We start from the raw sequence: 19388 nt of genomic DNA, 5'->3' as shown, positions 1-19388 counted from the left end.
GACAAGAAACAAAGTGTAATAGTTGATGGATGCTTTTGCGAATGGAAAGCAGTTTCCAGTGGTGTTCCACAGGGCCCATCTCGGGGCCCTTGTTTTTTTATTGTATATATTAATGATTAGACCTAAATGTGGAAGGCATGATTGGGAAATTTGCAGATGCCAATTGCAGATGATATTAATATGCACATAGACTGGAAGAATCAAATTGGCAAGAGTAGCCTGGAGGCTGAGTTCATTGAATGTATCAGAGGTTGTTCTTTGGAACAGTATGTTGGGGAACGGACCAGGGGCAGGCTACCCTGGATTTGGCATTGTGCAATGAGGAGGGGTTAATTAATGACCCCATAGTTAAGGATCCTCTCGGGAGTACCATAGAACTATAGAATTTACAGTGCAGAAGGAGGCCATTCAGCCGATCGAGTCTACACCAGCCCTTGGAAAGAGCACCCTACTTAAGCCCCACTCCTCCACCCTATCCACCTTTATCCCTGTAACCCAACCTAACCTTTTTGGACACTAAGGGCAATTTAGAATGGCTAATCCACCTAACCTGCACATCTTTGTACTGTTGGAGGAAACCGGAGCACCCGGAAGAAACACACGGGGAGGAAGTGCAGACTCCACACAGACAATGACCCAAGCCGGAAATCAAACCTGGGACCCTGGAATTGTGAAGCAACTGTGCTAACCACTATGCTACCGTGCTGCCCACATAGTGGGCATAGTATGAGTAGTGACCATAGTATGGAAAAATTTAAAATTCAGTTTGACCGGGGGGGGTGGGCCGAGTAGAGTGGGCAGGAAGGCTAAAAGGTAGGACAGCTGTCTAAGGAGATACTCAATTCCTCACAACTCAACAACTAAAGTATATTCCAGTGAGGAAGAAAGATGGTAAGAGGGGTAAAAAACATACATGGCTAAACAAGGAGATTAAGGACAATATAAAGGCAAAAACTAAGGTATATAATATTGCAAAGGCCAGTGGCAGGCTGGAAGATTGGGAAACTAACAAAGAGTTACTACAAAAGTATTAAAAATAGCTAAGGCAAATTATGAAAGGAAACTAGTGCAAAATATCAAAAGGATAGCATAACATAAATGTAAGTACAAAATCTAAGTACATAAGAGGGAAGCGAGTCTCTAAAATGAATGTGAGTCCCTTGGGAACCAGAGAGTTAATCGTCGGAAATGGCAAAGATGCTAAATCAATACTTTGTCTCAGTTTTCACAGTGGAGGACACTAGTACCATCCCTATAGGAACGGGTAATTCCGAGGAAATAGAAAGGGAGGAACTTAGAACAATCAACATCAACAGCGAAACGGTACTCAACACTCTCTTGGGACTGAGGGCAGACAAGTCCCCAGCGCCTGATGGCCTACATCCTGGAGTGTTAAAGGAAGTGGCAACGGGGATATTGGATCGATTGGTTATGATATTCCAAAATTCCAGTGACACGGGAAAGGTTCCAGTGGATTGTAAAAATGCTAATGTAATGCATTAGAAGAGAGGGAGGCAGAATGTGGGAAATTACAGACCAGTTAGTTTAACATCTGTTGTTGAGAAACTGTTAGAATCCATTATTAAGGAAGTAATATTAGGACATTTGGAAAGTCAAAACGCAATACATCAGACTCAGCATGGTTTTATGAAGAGTAAATCATGTTTGACTAATTTGCTAGAGTTTTTCGAAGATGAAACAAGCAAAGTGGATAATGGGATTTCTGTAAATGTAATGTATCTGGACTTCTGGAAGGCATTTGATAAGATGCTGCACAGAAGGCTAATTCCCAAGGTTAGATCACATGGGGTTCGGGGTAATTTATTAGCCTGGATAGAAGACTGACTGACGGACAGAAGACAGGATAAATGGGTCTTTCATTGGATGGCAAGATGTAACTAACAGGGTGCCACAAGATTTGCACCTTAGACCACAGCTATTTACAATCTATATAAACGACTTGGATACAGGGATAGAAGGTTCTATAGCCACATCTGCAGACAACACAAAAATAGGTGAGACAGTAAGTTGCAATGAGGAAATAAGAACTTTACAAATGGATATAAATAGGTTAGGAGAGTGGGCCAAAATGTGGCAGGTGAAGTTTAATGTGGATAAGTGTGAGGTCATGCAGTTTGGTCGAAAAAGTGGGAAGGCAACATATTATCGAAATCCTAAAATCCTGCATTCATCACAGCGGCTAGTTTCCATTTTCTATTTTTTGGCCAGCACACACACTGGGTTGAATAGCCTCTTTCTGCACCATTATTTGCCTTTGGTTCTATAAGGAGTTCTTGCTTGGTTCATGACTACTTGCACTTGAACTGATGGTGTAGTTTGTTTCTAATGTCCTTTATTTCTATAGATCTTCAGGGATTCTGACGTATCTGTGGTTGATTTTATGTTAGTCGACAGTGTGCCTTAAGCCAACAGGCAGACTTAGCTAAAGTTGTAGCTCTGTGATAGCATTTTAGCCTGTAAGCAGTAAACAAACATGTTTTGTTGAACAATTTTATGTTCAGAGCTAATGCACAGCTTGTAATTTCTGTAAATATAGACTATGAAATTACAGTGGTGGATTAACTACTTGCATAAATGAGTTTCGAACACCCCCACATCAATGATCTGCACAGCTGAATCGACAGAATTTCAGTGGTCTGTTCATTAACAAATTAATTGGAAGATCATTAGTGCAAATCTGGTGGGAAACTGGAAGTAACTTGTTGAGAGAACAGCCAATTCTGATTTAAAACAAGAGCAACAGGAAAGTAGGAAAACACTTAATCATTCCATTGATATTAAGGGGCTCACCCACTATGAGGGGCAGGTCATAAAGCTGATGGAGGTGCACTCTCCTTTTTGCCATGGGAGATGGTACCGTTAGGGACTTACTTCTGCCACCAGGTTAGTGATTTCGAGACTACACGTCCTTGTCAAGTACCACAAAGCCACAAAGTTCCAACCCTTTCTCAATCTCCTTAATTCAAAAGTAATAATGTTCACTCATTCATCGCTTGTACTGTCTGACCCTATAAATTCTCCCATCAACAGTGATCGATAATGATGAAGGGGAGGAAGGTGATGGTGATACAGAGGTGGGGCAGAACATCTTCCTTGATTATGTGGGTGGCAAGGGTAAGGAGGATAATGGCAAAGCAGAAGAAGGTCTATCACTGGTGAATAGCTGCAATAAAATACTTCCCCATGTTCGTCTGCCACAGCACTCACAATCTCAACCCATGCATCTGTTACTGTCTACTTTCACCATGACATGCTGGACTAATGATCCAGAGACATGAGCTTAATTCCAACCATGTCAGCTTGGAGTTTAAATTCTGCTAATTAAATAAATCTGCCACTATATTCAAATTAAACAAATCAATACATATCACATACCACTCATGAATAAAGTTAACAACCAGGTTTCTACTTGCTTTTACCTGCGTAGAATCTTTGGAGTGAGAAACTTTCAAGACAAAACTGGATAATTTTTATTCAGATAAGCGTTCTAGGAGCAACTGCCTTTTCAGACAGACCTGGCTCCTCCAGTTAACTACATCACCTGTACCCAATGCAGAAATAATTCTTTTGTCTCTTCTGACAAGATGTCCCTTAACTTGTTTAGCCAGGACCAAACACAATACCCCATATAAACTATTGATGCCCTAGGGGACCTTCAAATGTAAACAATATTCCATTATATAACTATCTGTAAACAAGTAAATGGCTCTCAAAATCTATTTTACCTCATGATTACCTCACTTTTACAACACCTTAATCTCAGCTCCAGCAGTCATACTGTCTGTATGTGTCTTAACCCAGGTTTTAAGACCATTACTGCAAAAATATAGAATGTAAAAAATAACAATATTTTACATTCATCACAGAATACACTGACATTTTTACAAATGACGCCATTGTTTTCTTCACAAAACCGCAGGTGTCACTTACCTTCTGGGATGCATTGACCAAGAACAAATTTATAACCTTGACAGCACTTTTTCCTGAAAAATAAAATAGATAGTTATTGTACAGGACAGGACCACACAAGTTAGTTTATTTTAAAGCAAAATCATGAAATATATCACATTTTTTTGTTCATTGAAAATCAAGATATTTTATTTTGCTCCCCTCATCGTTTTGATTGAATGCTCCTGCTGTGGAAGCTATATGTGCACTGAGTCTAATTTTCCGCACTTTAAGATTCATGGAAAATCATGCTCTCGTGCAATTCCTGATACTCCTGGCAGGTCAAGTTCAGCTCCAGGAACACAAAATTGGACAGTCTAATATTAGGTTGTCCCTGTGCTAAGGCCCAAAATTTTGGCAAGTTTGATTGTGACATAAGTTATGCATTGCAGTTTAAGTTTGGTAATGTGACTGACTCTTTAACACTCATGATGTGGAGATGCCGGCGATAGACTGGGGTCGGCACAGTCAGAAGTCTTACAACACCAGGTTAAAGTCCAACAGGTTTGTTTGGAGTCACTAGCTTTCGGAGCTCAGCTCCTTCATCAGGTGAGTGACACCTTTAACACTCAATCATTGTGTTTAAGGAGTTTAACAGCTAAAACCAAAGTCATCTGCCAAATCTGCCCTCATGCAACATGGTGAAGCTTGTTGCTGTATTAATGTGGTAACTGGTTTACTTGTTTTAGAGGAAGTTTATACATGGTTTTCACATATTGACAGATTCTATGAGTAATTCAGTTTGTACATGACTGCCAGTTCACCTTTTAAAAATAAGGCTGTAGTTTTCAAAATCCAAGTTCTCCTTTTCAAATATATTTTAATATATAAGCTTGTTCTGGCCAACAGGCTACATGTTCAGTGAGAAGTTGCTGCCTGAAAATCTAGTAGATGCAGCCAGAGAACTTCTGACCTCCGGATTCCTGCTGCAACAATATAAGTGCATTGGAGTGAGACTAGCAAATCTGGTTTGGCATATTTCTGGAGTGACAAACCATGACCTCCTGCCTTCAACAAATCTGCCCATAACAATCTTGTCATTGGGCACCCAGCACACCCATAAACATATTCTATCACCTTTTCGCACCAATCAGATAGCCAAAAGCCTCTTTATTAACCAATTATTGGTTGTCAGTCAAACAGCCTTTATTCCCCATGTCTGATTTTCTTTGTAAGTAGTGAACAAAATATTCAAAGAAAAATAACCCCCCCCCCCCCCCCAGTTTTCAATGCCCTTCAGATTTTTCTTCTAGTTTACTGCAGGAGTTTTCTGAAGGTTAATCTTTAATTCCCGGAGACACCGGGCCAAGCCTGGAAGGTTGTCAATCCTACTTGAACTAGTATTCATGCCCCCAGCATTGCAGGAGGTCGGCACCATTAGATATCCTAAGGTCAGGTAATTTCCATAATGTTCACAGGTCAAGATAAGGACCTGGAACAGAACCCAGCAACAGGAGATGATGGTGACTTACATTTGAGATAGAATGCAGCAAGAGTGCAACATTGTAATTTGAAGGGCTGTATTTAGTTAAAGGGATGAGCCGGCTCCTGCACAAGGTGGAGAAAGGCTACTGCAACAGAAGGGTGAAACCGAGTGTGTAACTTCTCGGATGTTGCTGTGGATGGGCTGGTCTCCCAAATTAGAGAATAGAGAGTGCCTTTGCTGAATTGCGGGGAAGAAACTGTCACATGCAGCAGTATGGACCATGTGGTACAAAGCTGGGAAACTGACTGGTTAAGTATAAAAGCATAATGGAACTCCTAAATATTGTGAATTCATGTGTAAGGGGTTAAGCCCCTCTTCATCTGTATACTTAAAAAAAAAATTTAGAATGCCCAATTATTTTTTTTCCAATTAAGGGGCAATTTAGCGTGGCCAATCCACCTACCCTGCACATCGTTTTGGGCTGTGGGGGTGATACCCATGCAGACACGGGGAGAATGTGCAAACTTCACACGGACAGTGACCCGAGGCCGAGATCAAACCCGGGTCCACGGCGAGTGAGGCAGCCGTGCAAACCACAGCGCCACCATGCTACCCTTCGTCTGTACAGTTAAGAATTTGAAAGTCTCTGTGATTTATATCAATATCAGGATTTATATTTGGTCAAACAATGCCATATCAGTGTAATCAACCCTCTAATTTGCCTCAGTCAACTGTCATAATATAACCATAGAATCCCTACAGTGCAGAAGGAGGCCATTCAGCCCATCGGGTCTGCACCGATCCTCTGAAATGGCACTCCACCCAAGTCCATTTCCCTGCCCTATTACTATAACCCTTTCACCTAACCTACACATCCCTGGATACTATGGGGCAATTTAGCATGGCTAATCCACCTAACCTGCACATCCCTGGATACTATGGGGCAATTTAGCATGGCTAATCCACCTAACCTGCACATCTTTGGACTGTGGGATGAAACCGGAGCACCCGGAGGAAACCCACACAGACACGAGGAGAAACTGCAAACTCCACCGGGAGTCACCCTGGCGCTGTGAGGCAGAAGTGCTAACCACTGTGCCACCCAATGTCTTCCGAATCTTCATACCGGCGAGATCTTCCAGTACCGCCAACGGTGCATCTCTGCCGTGTGTTTCTCGGCGGCATGAGATGGATACAATGGGAAATCCTATTGATAGCGGCAGGACCAGAAGATCCTACCACCGGCCAATGGTGGGCTGGCTCCCAATGCTGAGAAACACGTCGCGGGGAGGCCAGAGAATCCGTCCCCTAGTCTGCTCCCAAGGTGTTGATTTGTAGTCATGTAGCACCTTTCACCACCCTGGGTCATCCAAAAGTAATTTTACAGTCAATGAAGTACAAGTATAGTCATTTTTGTAATGTCGGTGATGTAACTGACAATTCATGCAGAGCAAGATCCCATGAACAGCAATGAGATATTGAGCAGATAAAGTGTTTTAGTGATGTTGGATGAGGGCTAAATATTGATTCAAAACACCAAGTGTTCCCTGCTTATTTCAGAAATAGTACCATTGAATATTTTATGACAATTAATTCTTAAAATCTTTGATATCCCTTTCCACCACCTGTCTGGGAGCATTTTTCAATTGCATAAGTTGAGTTACCCTGGTAAATTGGATGCAAGTGATTTGTTTTAAAGGAGTGCTCAACCAATTGTCTGATCTAGCAAAAGCCTCTTGGTGCACTCTGGAGTGACTGTGGGACGTAAATGTTGAGAGCTAGGCTCACTTTATCCGGCATCATCAGAAGTGTTGTTAATCTTGGTTGCAGATCTGGCCGCAACAGTGAGCAAAGACAGACCCATTAAATCATCATGTCTGAAGTGCAACATCCTGAGAGCTCTTGAGCTCCAGTTTAGGCATTTCTTGCAACATGCACCTGGGTCTATACATCATACTGAATGAGTAATGCTGGGGTGATCTGGATTCTATTAATGCTGCCTGATTAATCTGGATTCCTTTTCAGCTTCCTCTTATTTCTCTTACGCATTGTGGTCAGGAAGATAGAATACAATAAATAATTTATCAAAGTCAGAAGTCTTTAAATGCAAATGGTGCCCAAGTGTGCATGGTAATAGGTGACACATGGGATTAGAGTGTTTGCAGTGTTAAAGTGACCTGACTGTAAATGAATGGTTGTTTTTCTCTCACCATTATATGGTCAATCTTTGCCAATTGGAAGGAAAGCCGTGAGTAAATGTAATGGATGTGCTCAGTTGAACAATAAGCACCAGAGTCTCATTTCTGCTTTATCTTTGACACCTCACGTAGCGCACCCTATTCCACCTGAACTCAGCGTCACCATTTTCTTTCTGAAATGCTGTACATGACCTTGGGTTTTAACTCCATGATGCACGATTAATGACCACTAAAGCGAGGTTGTAGTCCAACTGATGGCTTTAATAAGCTAGATGTTCCCCCCAGCAGCTCAGGTACAGAAAGAAGACTGCTGGGGAGGCATGGGCTCTTATACCCCGCCTTACAGGGCGGAGCTACCATATAGCTTGACCAATAGGAAACATACAATATCTACCAATGGTGTTCCAGCATTACCAGGTACCGTAATACCTCTACACCGACTACCACACTCCACACATGCAAATTAAAAATAAAATGGAATGAAAAGTACAACATAGAAAGATGTCATTCTATCCAACCAGCTTGCAGCAGCTCTTTCGAAGGTCAATCCAATTAATCTCATTCCCCTGCTTTTTCTGCGTATCCCTGAAATTACTTACTCCCTCAAATAATACTTCATTGTCTGCTAACTACTTTGAGACATTCGATGGTCATGGAAGCCATTAGATCAGCAGCAGCAACCTTGGGGGGGGCGGGTGGGGGGGGGGGGAGGTGGGGGTGGGGGGTGGAGGGGACGACCTGGGAGGGGGGGGGGGGGAGGGGATGACCTGGGAGGGGGGGGGGAGGGGGGAAGGGGGAACTGCCTGGGAGGGTGGATGAGCAGGAGATAACATGAAGGGTTGGGGAAACTGGCACGTACGGGTGAGGGCCAGTGTACAAAGCTGTGTAAATATATCATTTTGCCATGTATGTGTCTTGCTCTGCGCGATTTCTCATTTTTTTTTGTTACGAGGGGGGGGGGGGTTATTGTTTGTAAGGGAGAAAAATTGTGTTAAAAAACTTTAATAAATATATATAGATTTTTAAAAATGGAAGCCATGGAAGGTGCAAGTCTTTTCTTTATCAAACTGAGGGCCACTGCCTGTTCCAGTGTTTCACATATATTAAATTATTATTTAAATCAGTGCAGCAGGTATTCCTAATGTCCATCTCAATATTCATCCCTCTATCAACACCCTCAGCAGGAAATCTAAATTAATTAGTCATCCAGCACATTTAGCGAGCTGGGAAGGGGGAAGTTAGCTCAGTTGGCTAGATGGCCAGTATGTAGTGCAGAATAATACCAGAAGCCTTGAGTTTGATTCGCATTCCAGCTTATTTAGGCTTGGGATCTGCCTCCACAAATTCTTCTGTTCTTTGAAGCGTAAGTCAATTAGCTCTTAGCAATTTATGAAATCCTCATGTTTATTCTAATAAGTTGCTGTCTAAAGATAATCTTTAACCAACTGCTGAAAATAGCAATCAGCACTTCCAACAGAGGATTATCCTTAGAAAAAGATTCAGACAAGCTCCAGGGCGGCACGGTGGCACAATGGTTAGCAGTACTGCCTCACAGCGCCAGGAACCCCAATCAGATTCTGGTCCTGGGGATTGTCTGTGTGACGTTTGTACATTCTCCCCCTGTCTGCGTGGGTTTCCTCCGGGTGCTCCAGTTTCCTCCCACAGTCCAAAGATGTACAAGTTTAAGACAGAGATAGATAGGTTATTGATTAATAAGGGGATCAGGGATTATGGGGAAAAGCCAGGAGAATGGGGATGAGAAAAATATCAGCCATGATTGAATGGTGGAGCAGACTCAATGGGCCGAGTGGCCTAATTCTGCTTCTATGTCTTATGGTCTTATGGTCTAAGTTCGGTGGCTGACTAAACTGCCCCTTAGTATCCCAAGATGTGTGATTTAGGTAAATTAGCCAATATCAATGCGTGGGTTGTGGGGATAGTGTGGGGAAGTGGTGCAGACCTGATGGGTCAAATGACCTCCTTCTGCATTGCAGGGATTCTATGGGTATAACATGGCAGTATAAACATACAGTACAAAGTCAATTATTTTTTCCTAATATTTGAAAGCATCCTTGTAATTTTTAATATGTACACTGTCCAGTACTTTTCACAAAGCAATTATAAAAACGTTATTGTGTTCATTTATTTATTTTGATTGTACAAAAATAAACCTGAAGCCTGGGAAAATTATATTCAACTTGAATGTAAAGGAATATAATCCTAGGGCTTTGTATTGAAGATTCCTGTAAAGTGTTTCTGGCATGTAATCATCGGGAAACAGCATCAGCTTTCCTCTAAAACTGAATAGGATTCCATGAAAGTGAAGAACTGAGAATCAAAGGTAAATCAAATAAAACTACATTCCTTAGCTTGATTAATGTAGGATTTAAAAATAAAGTACCACTTTATTTAGAAATTACAAGATTGTTGAAACCTTTTCAGTCAGTCCCACCTGATCTGCATTGGTCAGGTTTCCGCTAATTTATGAACAAAGAGAAGTGGCTTGTTGTCGATCTTTCTCACTTTATTGAGTTAATTACTGCAGAATTTTAAACTGGAAATATACAGTGGAATTGCAGCACTGAAAGTCTGTTGCTAATAGCACTATCTCATAGATAATTGATCCAAATGCAAGAAGGAACCAGTGGGGCGAAATTCTCCGTTATCGGCGCAAAGTCCGCCGATCGGCGCAAAAAACGGCGCAAATCTGACTTGCGTCACGCCGGAAAAATCGTTGCAAAGTCTCCGGCCCGAAATGGGCTAGCAGGGACGTGACGGGATCCGCGCTTGCGCACTTGGTTCACGCCGTACAGCGTCATACACGCCGCACGGCGTGACAGCTCATAAGGACGCGCTACTCCCCCCCACCCGACCGGAACACCCGACTGGATGGCTGGCCGCCGCTCAGCCCCGAGGTTCCAGTCACGGGATATGGAGGCGCTCCTGGATGCAGTGGAGCAGAGGAGGGAGGCCCTGTATCCCGGGCACGGCCGCAGAGTTGCCCCACGCCACAGCCGGCGTCTGTGGAGGGAGGTGGCAGAGGCCGTCACCGCTGCGGCCCTGACACCACGGACAGGCACCCAGTGCCACAAGGTGAACGACCTCGTCAGAGCAGGCAGGGTGAGCCTCCCCCTCCCCGCCTGATATCCATATCCCCCTCCCCCATATCTCCCCCTCCGCCATATCCCCCCTCCCACATATCGGCCCTCCCCCATATCCCCCCTCCCCCATATCCCCCCCTCCCCATATCCCCCCTCCCCCATATCCCCCCTCCCCCATATCCCCAAGTGAATCCAGCCCTAACCTTAACCTCTGCAATACATGCGCAACCGATGGCGTGCATTCATATACCTGCCTAACACTGTTGCCTTTTACCCCTGCCACCCCCCCGCCCCCCCCACAGGATAAGCACGCACACAACAATAGGGAGCATGTGAGGACTGGAGGAGGCCCCGCTGATGAGAGGCCGCTGACCGAACATGAGGAAAGGGCCCTGGAACTGGCTGGCGGACCTGAGGACCGGGAGGTTGCTGATGCAGAGGTCAAGGGCGTACTAGCAAGTGAGCCACCGACAGCCCGTCCCCATATCCCCCCTCCCCTATATCCCCCTCCCCCATATCACCTGATCACTGGCTGCATGTCTAACCATGCATGCTTCATTGTGTATCGCAGGAGCAAACGTCCAGGCACCCATCCCCGCAGATGCAGACCGCCCGCACGATGCCCCTCGGAGGCCACGGGAGACGGAGAGACCCGGACCCTCCGGCATGCGACGCCCGCACGATGCCCCTCGGAGGCCACGGGAGACGGAGAGACCCGGACCCTCCGGCATGCGACGCCCGCAGGATGCCCCTCGCACACCACGGGAGACGGAGAGACCCGGACCCTCCGGCATGCGACGCCCGCAGGATGCCCCTTGCACACCACGGGAGACGGAGAGACCCGGACCCTCCGGCATGCGACGCCTGCAGCATGCCCGTCGCACACCACGGGAGACGGAGAGACCCAGACCCTCCGGCATGCGACGCCCGCAGGATGCACCTCGCACACCACGGGAGACGGAGAGACCCGGACCCTCCGGCATGCGACGCCCGCAGGATGCCCCTTGCACACCACGGGAGATGGAGAGACCTGGAGCAACAGGGAGACGACGCCCCCGTCACGTGCGGGTGCGACGACGCAGGCGTGTGCCACCCAGTGACGAGAGGGGCAGCCACAGGCCCCCATCACAGCCGAGCCAGGACACCACTACCCAGGACACCACTACCCAGGACACCCCTACCCGGGACACCCCTACCCGGGACACCACTACCAGGGACAGCACTACCCGGGACAGCACTACCCGGGACAGCACTACCCAGGATGACGAAATACCGGACAGTGACTCTGAGTGGATGGTTGGAGACGAACCCCCACCCCAAAGTGCTATGGACTCAGAGTGGGACGAAGAGCACGACACAACGCCACTGCTGTCACCAACACCCTCCACCATCGCAGAAACACTCACCTCGGTTGGGCACTTTAGTGATGAGGCGTCTGGTACACTCACTGGTGCGCACAACACAGCCGTCCCGGTACAGCAGGTGGAGGTAGGAGCAGCAGAGGGGCCGGGCGGTCGGAGGGCAGCCCAGCCCAAGCGAACATCTGCCGCCCAGATGGATCCCGGGTTCCTGGAGTTACCACACCCACACACAGATCCGATGCAACCACCGACCCGGAGACGAGCAAAGAGGGTGACGGCCGGCTTGCGGCGGCTGCAGTCGCAGGTGGAGGAGTCCACCCGCGTCCAGGAGCTGGGAGTGGTGCCGGTCATGCGTGCCACCCAGGCCGACACCGCACGGGTGGCGTCCGCGGTGGAGGCAATGGGTGCGACGGTGTCAGACATGGGGAACGGTTTGCGAGGCCTGGGGCTTTCCGTGCAGGCGGCGTCTGTGGCCCAGGACATGGCTGCCCTCTCACAGGAGGCCATGAGCCAGTGCCAGCGCCAGATGGCAGAGGCGCTCAACATCATGGCCCAGTCTCAGCAGGCCATAGCCCAGTCTCTGCAGGCCATGGCCCAGTCTCTGCAGGCCATGGCCCAGTCTCAGCAGGCCATCGCTGAGGGCATCGGCGCCAGTGGCCATGTGCGAGCTGGCGTCGCACAGTCACAGACAGGGTTTGCCAACCCCCTGGGCTCCATGGCTGCAAACCTGCAGACCCCTGTCGATACCAGCACGGGCCTCCAGGACTGGCAGCGGCAGATGTCGAGGGGGCGTCGGATGGCCAGTCCGTTCGCATCCCCCACCCATGTAGAGGCCTGGGGGCCATCGGGCACCCCGAGGGAGGAGGAGGTGGTGTGGTCCGTCCCGGCTCCCTCTGTAGGGGAGGTCCCGGAACACCGCAACACCTCGGACTCCCCCCCTTCCGTCCCAGGTGCATCGGGTGGGCAACGGGCAGGACAGGCAGGCAGCTCGCCATCCCAGTGTCAGAGGGCAGGATCACAGGACCAATGGGTGTGGGTGTGGCGCCAATTTTTCTGACGTGGAACTCCACAGATATTCCGTTGGCGCCAGCACTTAGCCTCAGAAATGGAGAATCCAGCCCATAATACCTGGGATAGATGGGTTCAAATCCTACCATGGCAGTTGGCGGAATTTTAATTTAATTTAAAAAAATCTTTGTCTGAATTCTACGTCTGTTGGGCTTGCACACTTGTTGGTCCAGGAAACGGGCACGCACACTCGACGAACCCAGAAACAAGTGTGAAACGCATTCCTGGCCACAGCCAACCATAGGGCCGTGATCTACTGGCCTCTTCATGCCTGACTTGGGATGCGATGAGGCCGTTAAATCTCGTCAGAAGCCTCTCATTAGATTTAACAACCTTGTTAAGCCTTGCAAGATTTAACGCAACCTCACGAAGCTTCGTGGTCTAGATCCAGCCCACAGTAGGCAGGATCCAGGTTTGCATATTCCAGTGTCCAGTCAGGCTCCATTCATTTGTTATCATCCTGGGGAAATATCTTGGGATTCCTGCAGACTATAAGGTGAAGTTTGTGGCATAACCGACACCGACACCGGGCAGCACGGTAGCATTGTTGATAGCACAAATGCTTCACAGCTCCAGGGTCCCAGGTTCGATTCCGGCTTGGGTCACTGTCTGTGCGGAGTCTGCACATCCTCCCCGTGTGTGCGTGGGTTTCCTCCGGGTGCTCCGGTTTCCCCACAGTCCAAAGATGTGCGGGTTAGGTGGATTGGCCATGCTAAATTGCCCATAGTGTCCAAAATTGCCCTTAGTGTTGGGTTGGGTTACTGGGTTATGGGGATAGGGTGGAGGTGTGGACCTTAGGTAGGGTGCTCTTTCCAAGAGCCGGTGCAGACTCGATGGGCCGAATGGCCTCCTTCTGCACTGTAAATTCTATGAAACTCTATGAAATCGGGAATGGCGATTGGGCGGAGAATAGCTCCGGACGCCGGTTTGATGCTGATTCGCACTGCTCCGCCCCCACCGAAACGGCGTCCTTGCACTGCGTGCTGTGGGTAGCTGCAACCGCGTTCGCATCTCATTATCGGGCCCACCCGCTCCGCCTCCGCTGGGCCGAATTCCCTATGCCGCAGTCCTCATGTGTTCTCAACAGTCATGAACCTGCCGCGGGAGCCGCGGAGAGCAAAAGAGGGCGTATGAACAGTGTCCAGTACCGCATACTTCGCCGACAGTCATGCCGATGGCCAAGGGGATTCTGTCAGGGCTGGAGGAAGTAGTTAGGTGTGGCCAGGAGGAGACATGTTTGGTCAGGGTGGACGGTACACGGTCCAGAAAAACAGGCGCCATCTTTTCAGCTGCGATCGATGTGTGTGTGCGGAGGGTGTATAGTGTACGTGTAGCTGCAGGCTGTCAGCTCTGCATTTGTCCATGACGTACCCGGCGAATCCCAAACCATTTTCGCGTGTTCTGCAGGTGTTCCACATAACGCCGGTGCTAGCTCCTCACCGGTAGCGGAATGGGTGTGGGTGTGGCGCCAATTTTTCTGACGTGGAACTCCACAGATATTCCGTTGGCGCCAGCACTTAGCCTCAGAAATGGAGAATCCAGCCCATAATACCTGGGATAGATGGGTTCAAATCCTACCATGGCAGTTGGCGGAATTTTAATTTAATTTAAAAAAATCTTTGTCTGAATTCTACGTCTGTTGGGCTTGCACACTTGTTGGTCCAGGAAACGGGCACGCACACTCGACGAACCCAGAAACAAGTGTGAAACGCATTCCTGGCCACAGCCAACCATAGGGCCGTGATCTACTGGCCTCTTCATGCCTGACTTGGGATGCGATGAGGCCGTTAAATCTCGTCAGAAGCCTCTCATTAGATTTAACAACCTTGTTAAGCCTTGCAAGATTTAACGCAACCTCACGAAGCTTCGTGGTCTAGATCCAGCCCACAGTAGGCAGGATCCAGGTTTGCATATTCCAGTGTCCAGTCAGGCTCACTTGAATATGTTTGCGTTGGAGTTACCCGAGGGGTGGGATCTAATGCCTACGCATTGGAGGCCCTAAGTGAGTGCCGTTTAGCACTGGTCTTCACCAATGTGGACCAGGTAACCCTGACCATTTTTTTTGGGGGGGGGATTCCCAGGAGGGGAGGGGGGGGGGGCATGGGGATTCCCAGTTGTTCAGGGGCTCCTGGGTGATTGGCTGTGGGCAGGGTAGTACCTTGGCCCCCTGCACACTGTCAGCCTGGCACACTGGCAGGTCCACCTGGACACCCTGACAGTAACACTCGGGTGCCACCCTGGCATTGCCAGGCTGGCAGTGCCAAGGTTCCCAGGTGGCATCTTGCCCATGGCGGGATCAGGCCCTGTCCTTATGAAGTGGTGTGTGGGGGCTCGAGGACCCCCTCATTGATACATTTGGGCATTCGGGTGTCTGGCGGCCGCAGTGGGGGTGTTCAAAGATCGGGGTGCCATCCTGCACTAGCGAGCTGAGCTTGTTAGTGCAGGCAATTGGACTAAGAGCGGCCTTGGCGGAATCCCATTTAATAATGGGGTCATTCTCGGCACTGCCAGTGCTGGGAAACACCCAGATAAATGTGCTCTACAGGGGACTCTGTTTCATTTCCATTAAATCATGCCCCAGAGTACAATTTCATGCCAGCTGGCGAATTAACAGGCAGCCAGCCTGAGCACTGCCGGAGCGCTGAGTAAAGGGATGGTGCAGGCTCGCGCTTTTATTGCGTTCTCTTGGGGACAGCCACTGCAAAGCTGTCTAGGGAGCTGCTGACCTGTGAATATTAAACCACGCCAGAAATACTATGTAAAATGTGTCCAGGAGCACATTCAAACACAAATCTCAGACCCCAGACACCTTTTTAAATTTAATTTCAGCCTGGACACTTCACCCCATCCTGGATCAAGGTTGAAACTAAAACGTAAAGGCTAGCTGGCTAATCAGCCCATCCGCAACCCGCTTGACTCACTTGCACACCTGCTGACCTAAATGCTGCACGAGGTGAGCAATGATGGCGGGACGGGCGCCCAACGTCTTTTTGTGCGATTTCACTGCTTCCAGGGTGTGCCTTCGTCTGAGCAATGTTAAATTCTGGCACTGCAATGTTAATAAAGCTAGTCTCAGTAATAGTGGCCATGAAACTATCGGAGGCGGAATATGGAGTTAAGGCCACAATTAGATCAGTCATGATCTTATTAAATGGTAGAGCAGTCTCGAGAGGGGCTGAATGGCCTACTCTTGCTCTTAATTTGTGTGTTTGCGTGTGACCAACTACTCAATCTCTAGGCTATCAGTCATTCATGGTTTTAATGCAATGCTGCTGCATTGAAAGTGGGAATTCCCGATTCCAAAAAAACTATCTGGTGAATTCTTGCCCAAAGTGGTACTCTATTCCGAGAGAAATAGAAATGTCAGGTCAGTTCGCAGAAGAGATCGAAATGACCATGGGTTACAAAAGTTGACATTTATTTTCTGAGCTAGACTCAGAGACGTGGACAAGAACCTCAAAATTAAGCATACAATATCCTAGGCATGGATTAATAGGAGCATAGAATATAAAAGCAAGGAGGTCATATTGAACTTGTATAAGGCACTAGTTAGACCTCGGCTGGAATATCGTATCCCGTTTTGGGTGCCGCACTTTAGGAAGTCTGTGATGTCATTGAAAACCGCGCAGGAACGATTCATGAGAATGGGTGCAGGGATAAGAAACATCAGTTATCAGGATAGATTGGGGTAGTTAGAATGTTTTTTTCTTGGCGAAAAGAAGCCTGAGAGGAGATTTGCTAGAGGTGTTCAAAATCATCAGGAGTCCGGACAGAGCAGAGAGGGAGAAACTGTCCCCACTTGTGCAAGAATTGAGAATGAAAGGGCACAGATTTTTAAAAATTAATTTACAGTACCCAATTCTTTTTTTTCCCAATTAAGGGGCAATTTAGCATGGCTGATCCACCTAGCCTGCACAGCTTTGGGTTGTGGGGAGAGACCCACGCAGACACGGGGAGAATGTGAAAACTCCACATGGGAAAGGGCACAAAGTTAAAGTAATTGGCAAAAGAAGCAAAAGCAACATGAGGGAAAAAAGATCATTTCAATGCTGTAAGGTCTGGAATGCATTGCCTGAGAGTATGGTGGAGGTAAGTTCAACTGAGGCACTCAAAAAGGAATTAGACTGTTATCTGAAAAGGAAGAATGTGCAGGGTTACGGAGAGAAGGCGGAGAATAGCACATTCACAGAGACATGGTGGGTCGAATGGCCTCCTTCTGCACTGTAACAATTCTGTGATTGGGTGAAGTGTTTATCAGTGTCAAATACAGACAGTTCACGTGTATGGAAATGAAAAGTGGTCAGTTCCCACCACAAAAATCCCACCCCTTCATTCACAAAATAGATATTCCACGTGATGCCGCTGAATGGGTCAGTCATTACTTTGAACTCAGGAAATAAGAATGAGTATTTTGATGAAACTGTGTGGAATGTACAATTTATTATTTTCTACTGTGCTCCATTGCATGGTAGAGTCCCAAAGGAGGTTAGATAGCTATTATTTATCTGACCGAAATACTTCCTTGACATGAAATTCCACCAGTAGCTGTCTTCAGTAACCTGGCCGTCTGGTTCACTGTTGGATTTGAATCATATGCTGATTTCTCGAATTTTGAGAACTGCTAAAATTCTTCAAGAACCCAACACCATGTCTGCTCTGCCCCCTTTGACTTAAATCCCACATTGCCATGGTTACTGATGTTTGGTTCGCTACATTAGTCTTTTTTTAAGGTTCAAACTGTGGCCCATTCTGCCTGGCAGAGGACCAGCTTAATGGTTGTATTAAAATCCAGTTCAAAATGTGTACAAAGCAAATATGTGCATTCCATATTGACTATAATGGAATCGCTGTGTTTAATTAACTACCCTATTTATTGTCCTCTGCAGATTGTCTTGCTATAAGAATAAATAAGAACATAAATAAATTTGCTTGGGAGGAATGGAATTAATAACAATGCAAAGTAAGCTAATTCTTCAGAATGTGCTATCTGTTGGCACTGACTTCAAACCAAATGTTTTGATGATGTTCCAGAGAATTTATCCATAGTTAATCACAGATGAGAAAAATAATTAAAGTCAGACCACATTCATCAAATTATCGAAGCAATTGTATATCAGATTATGATAAGGTGCACTCCCGAGCCGACATCTCTCTCCATAAAACAACAAATCGAGTGCCAAAATTCCTTCGGTCAGGATCCCAGGGGTTACTCTGGAAGGACACCCACCAGTCTCTTGCAATACTGACTCTGTCAGCCTTGCAAGGTCAGTGGGACATCACTTTATTTGCAAGGACAGGACAGGTGTAAGTGCCACTATGGGACATCTCTAGCTGCTATTAGCCTCATGTGACTGGCACATCCAGTGCCCACTGACAATCAGGATCAGCTGCCATGTCCTCCTTGGTCCTCAGGGGCTGAATAGTAAATATTCAATAAAGAGTGACGTTTTGGGGGATTTCCATTTCACTGACCTGGAGTCCACTGATGGAGCCCGACCTTTCACCAGTCCATTCAGTGCACCAACCTCTATAAATACACTGGATCCTGACTGGATTAGACATGCAGGGACTCATACCATTGGCACTCCCTCACTGGCTCCTTGACCCATGTGAACATTTACTTTTCAGGATGCAGCCAGAGGTTCTACCCCTTACAAGGCAGGGCAGAACCACCTGAAGGCAATGTAGACCAAGTACAAGCAAAGTACAATGAAAGACCAGTGGAACTTCCAAGGAATTCTACCGATGGAATGTTTTCTGATAGACAAATGACACAAAAATCTTTTTACCTCATGTACTTGGTTGGCTCCATAATAAGTGCACCGCCCTGCATAAAACTGAACAATCTTATCAGGAAGGCCTGAAATTCAATTGCTGACAGAGGAGGGATGGAAATTCAATCATGGCTAATCTGCTCCTTCAATCCCTGGACTGTGTAATATAAATAGGCCACTGTTCTAGAAACTGTAAAATGGGAGAAGCACAACACAACTATTGGGCAAGATTTTCCCTGCCCCCCACACCCCATTGCGATGGAGCAGGCAGCCCACCGTTGATTGGCAGTAGGATGTTTTGGTCCCTGTGATAAGCCACTGTAGTATATAATATGTGTATTGTGGTAAACGGCTACTGTATTACATGTAATGTGGTAAACCACTGCCCAATGGCTCCCCTTCCCCTCGGGCTCGGTATAAAGGTGGCTGGTCTCCGCCTCTGACCCAGTTCGGGATCTGAGGCCAGGAGGCTATCTGTTTAGTTTATTAAA

General features: G+C 47.2%; 1 protein-coding gene across 2 annotated transcripts in view; it reads right to left on the bottom strand.

The window, feature by feature from the left end:
* Positions 1-19388, bottom strand: part of ccbe1 (collagen and calcium binding EGF domains 1) — a 434800-nt gene that overhangs the window by 46272 nt on the left and 369140 nt on the right. For both annotated transcript variants that reach the window (XM_072497324.1, XM_072497325.1), the window contains exon 3: positions 3952-4004. In XM_072497324.1, the coding sequence (XP_072353425.1) occupies positions 3952-4004 (53 nt within the window). The remainder of the gene's footprint in view (positions 1-3951; positions 4005-19388) is intronic.

Source organism: Scyliorhinus torazame, chromosome 3 (genome assembly GCF_047496885.1).
Source record: "Scyliorhinus torazame isolate Kashiwa2021f chromosome 3, sScyTor2.1, whole genome shotgun sequence".
Taxonomy (NCBI): Eukaryota; Metazoa; Chordata; class Chondrichthyes; order Carcharhiniformes; family Scyliorhinidae; genus Scyliorhinus; species Scyliorhinus torazame.
This window is presented reverse-complemented; position numbering and strand designations above follow the sequence as displayed.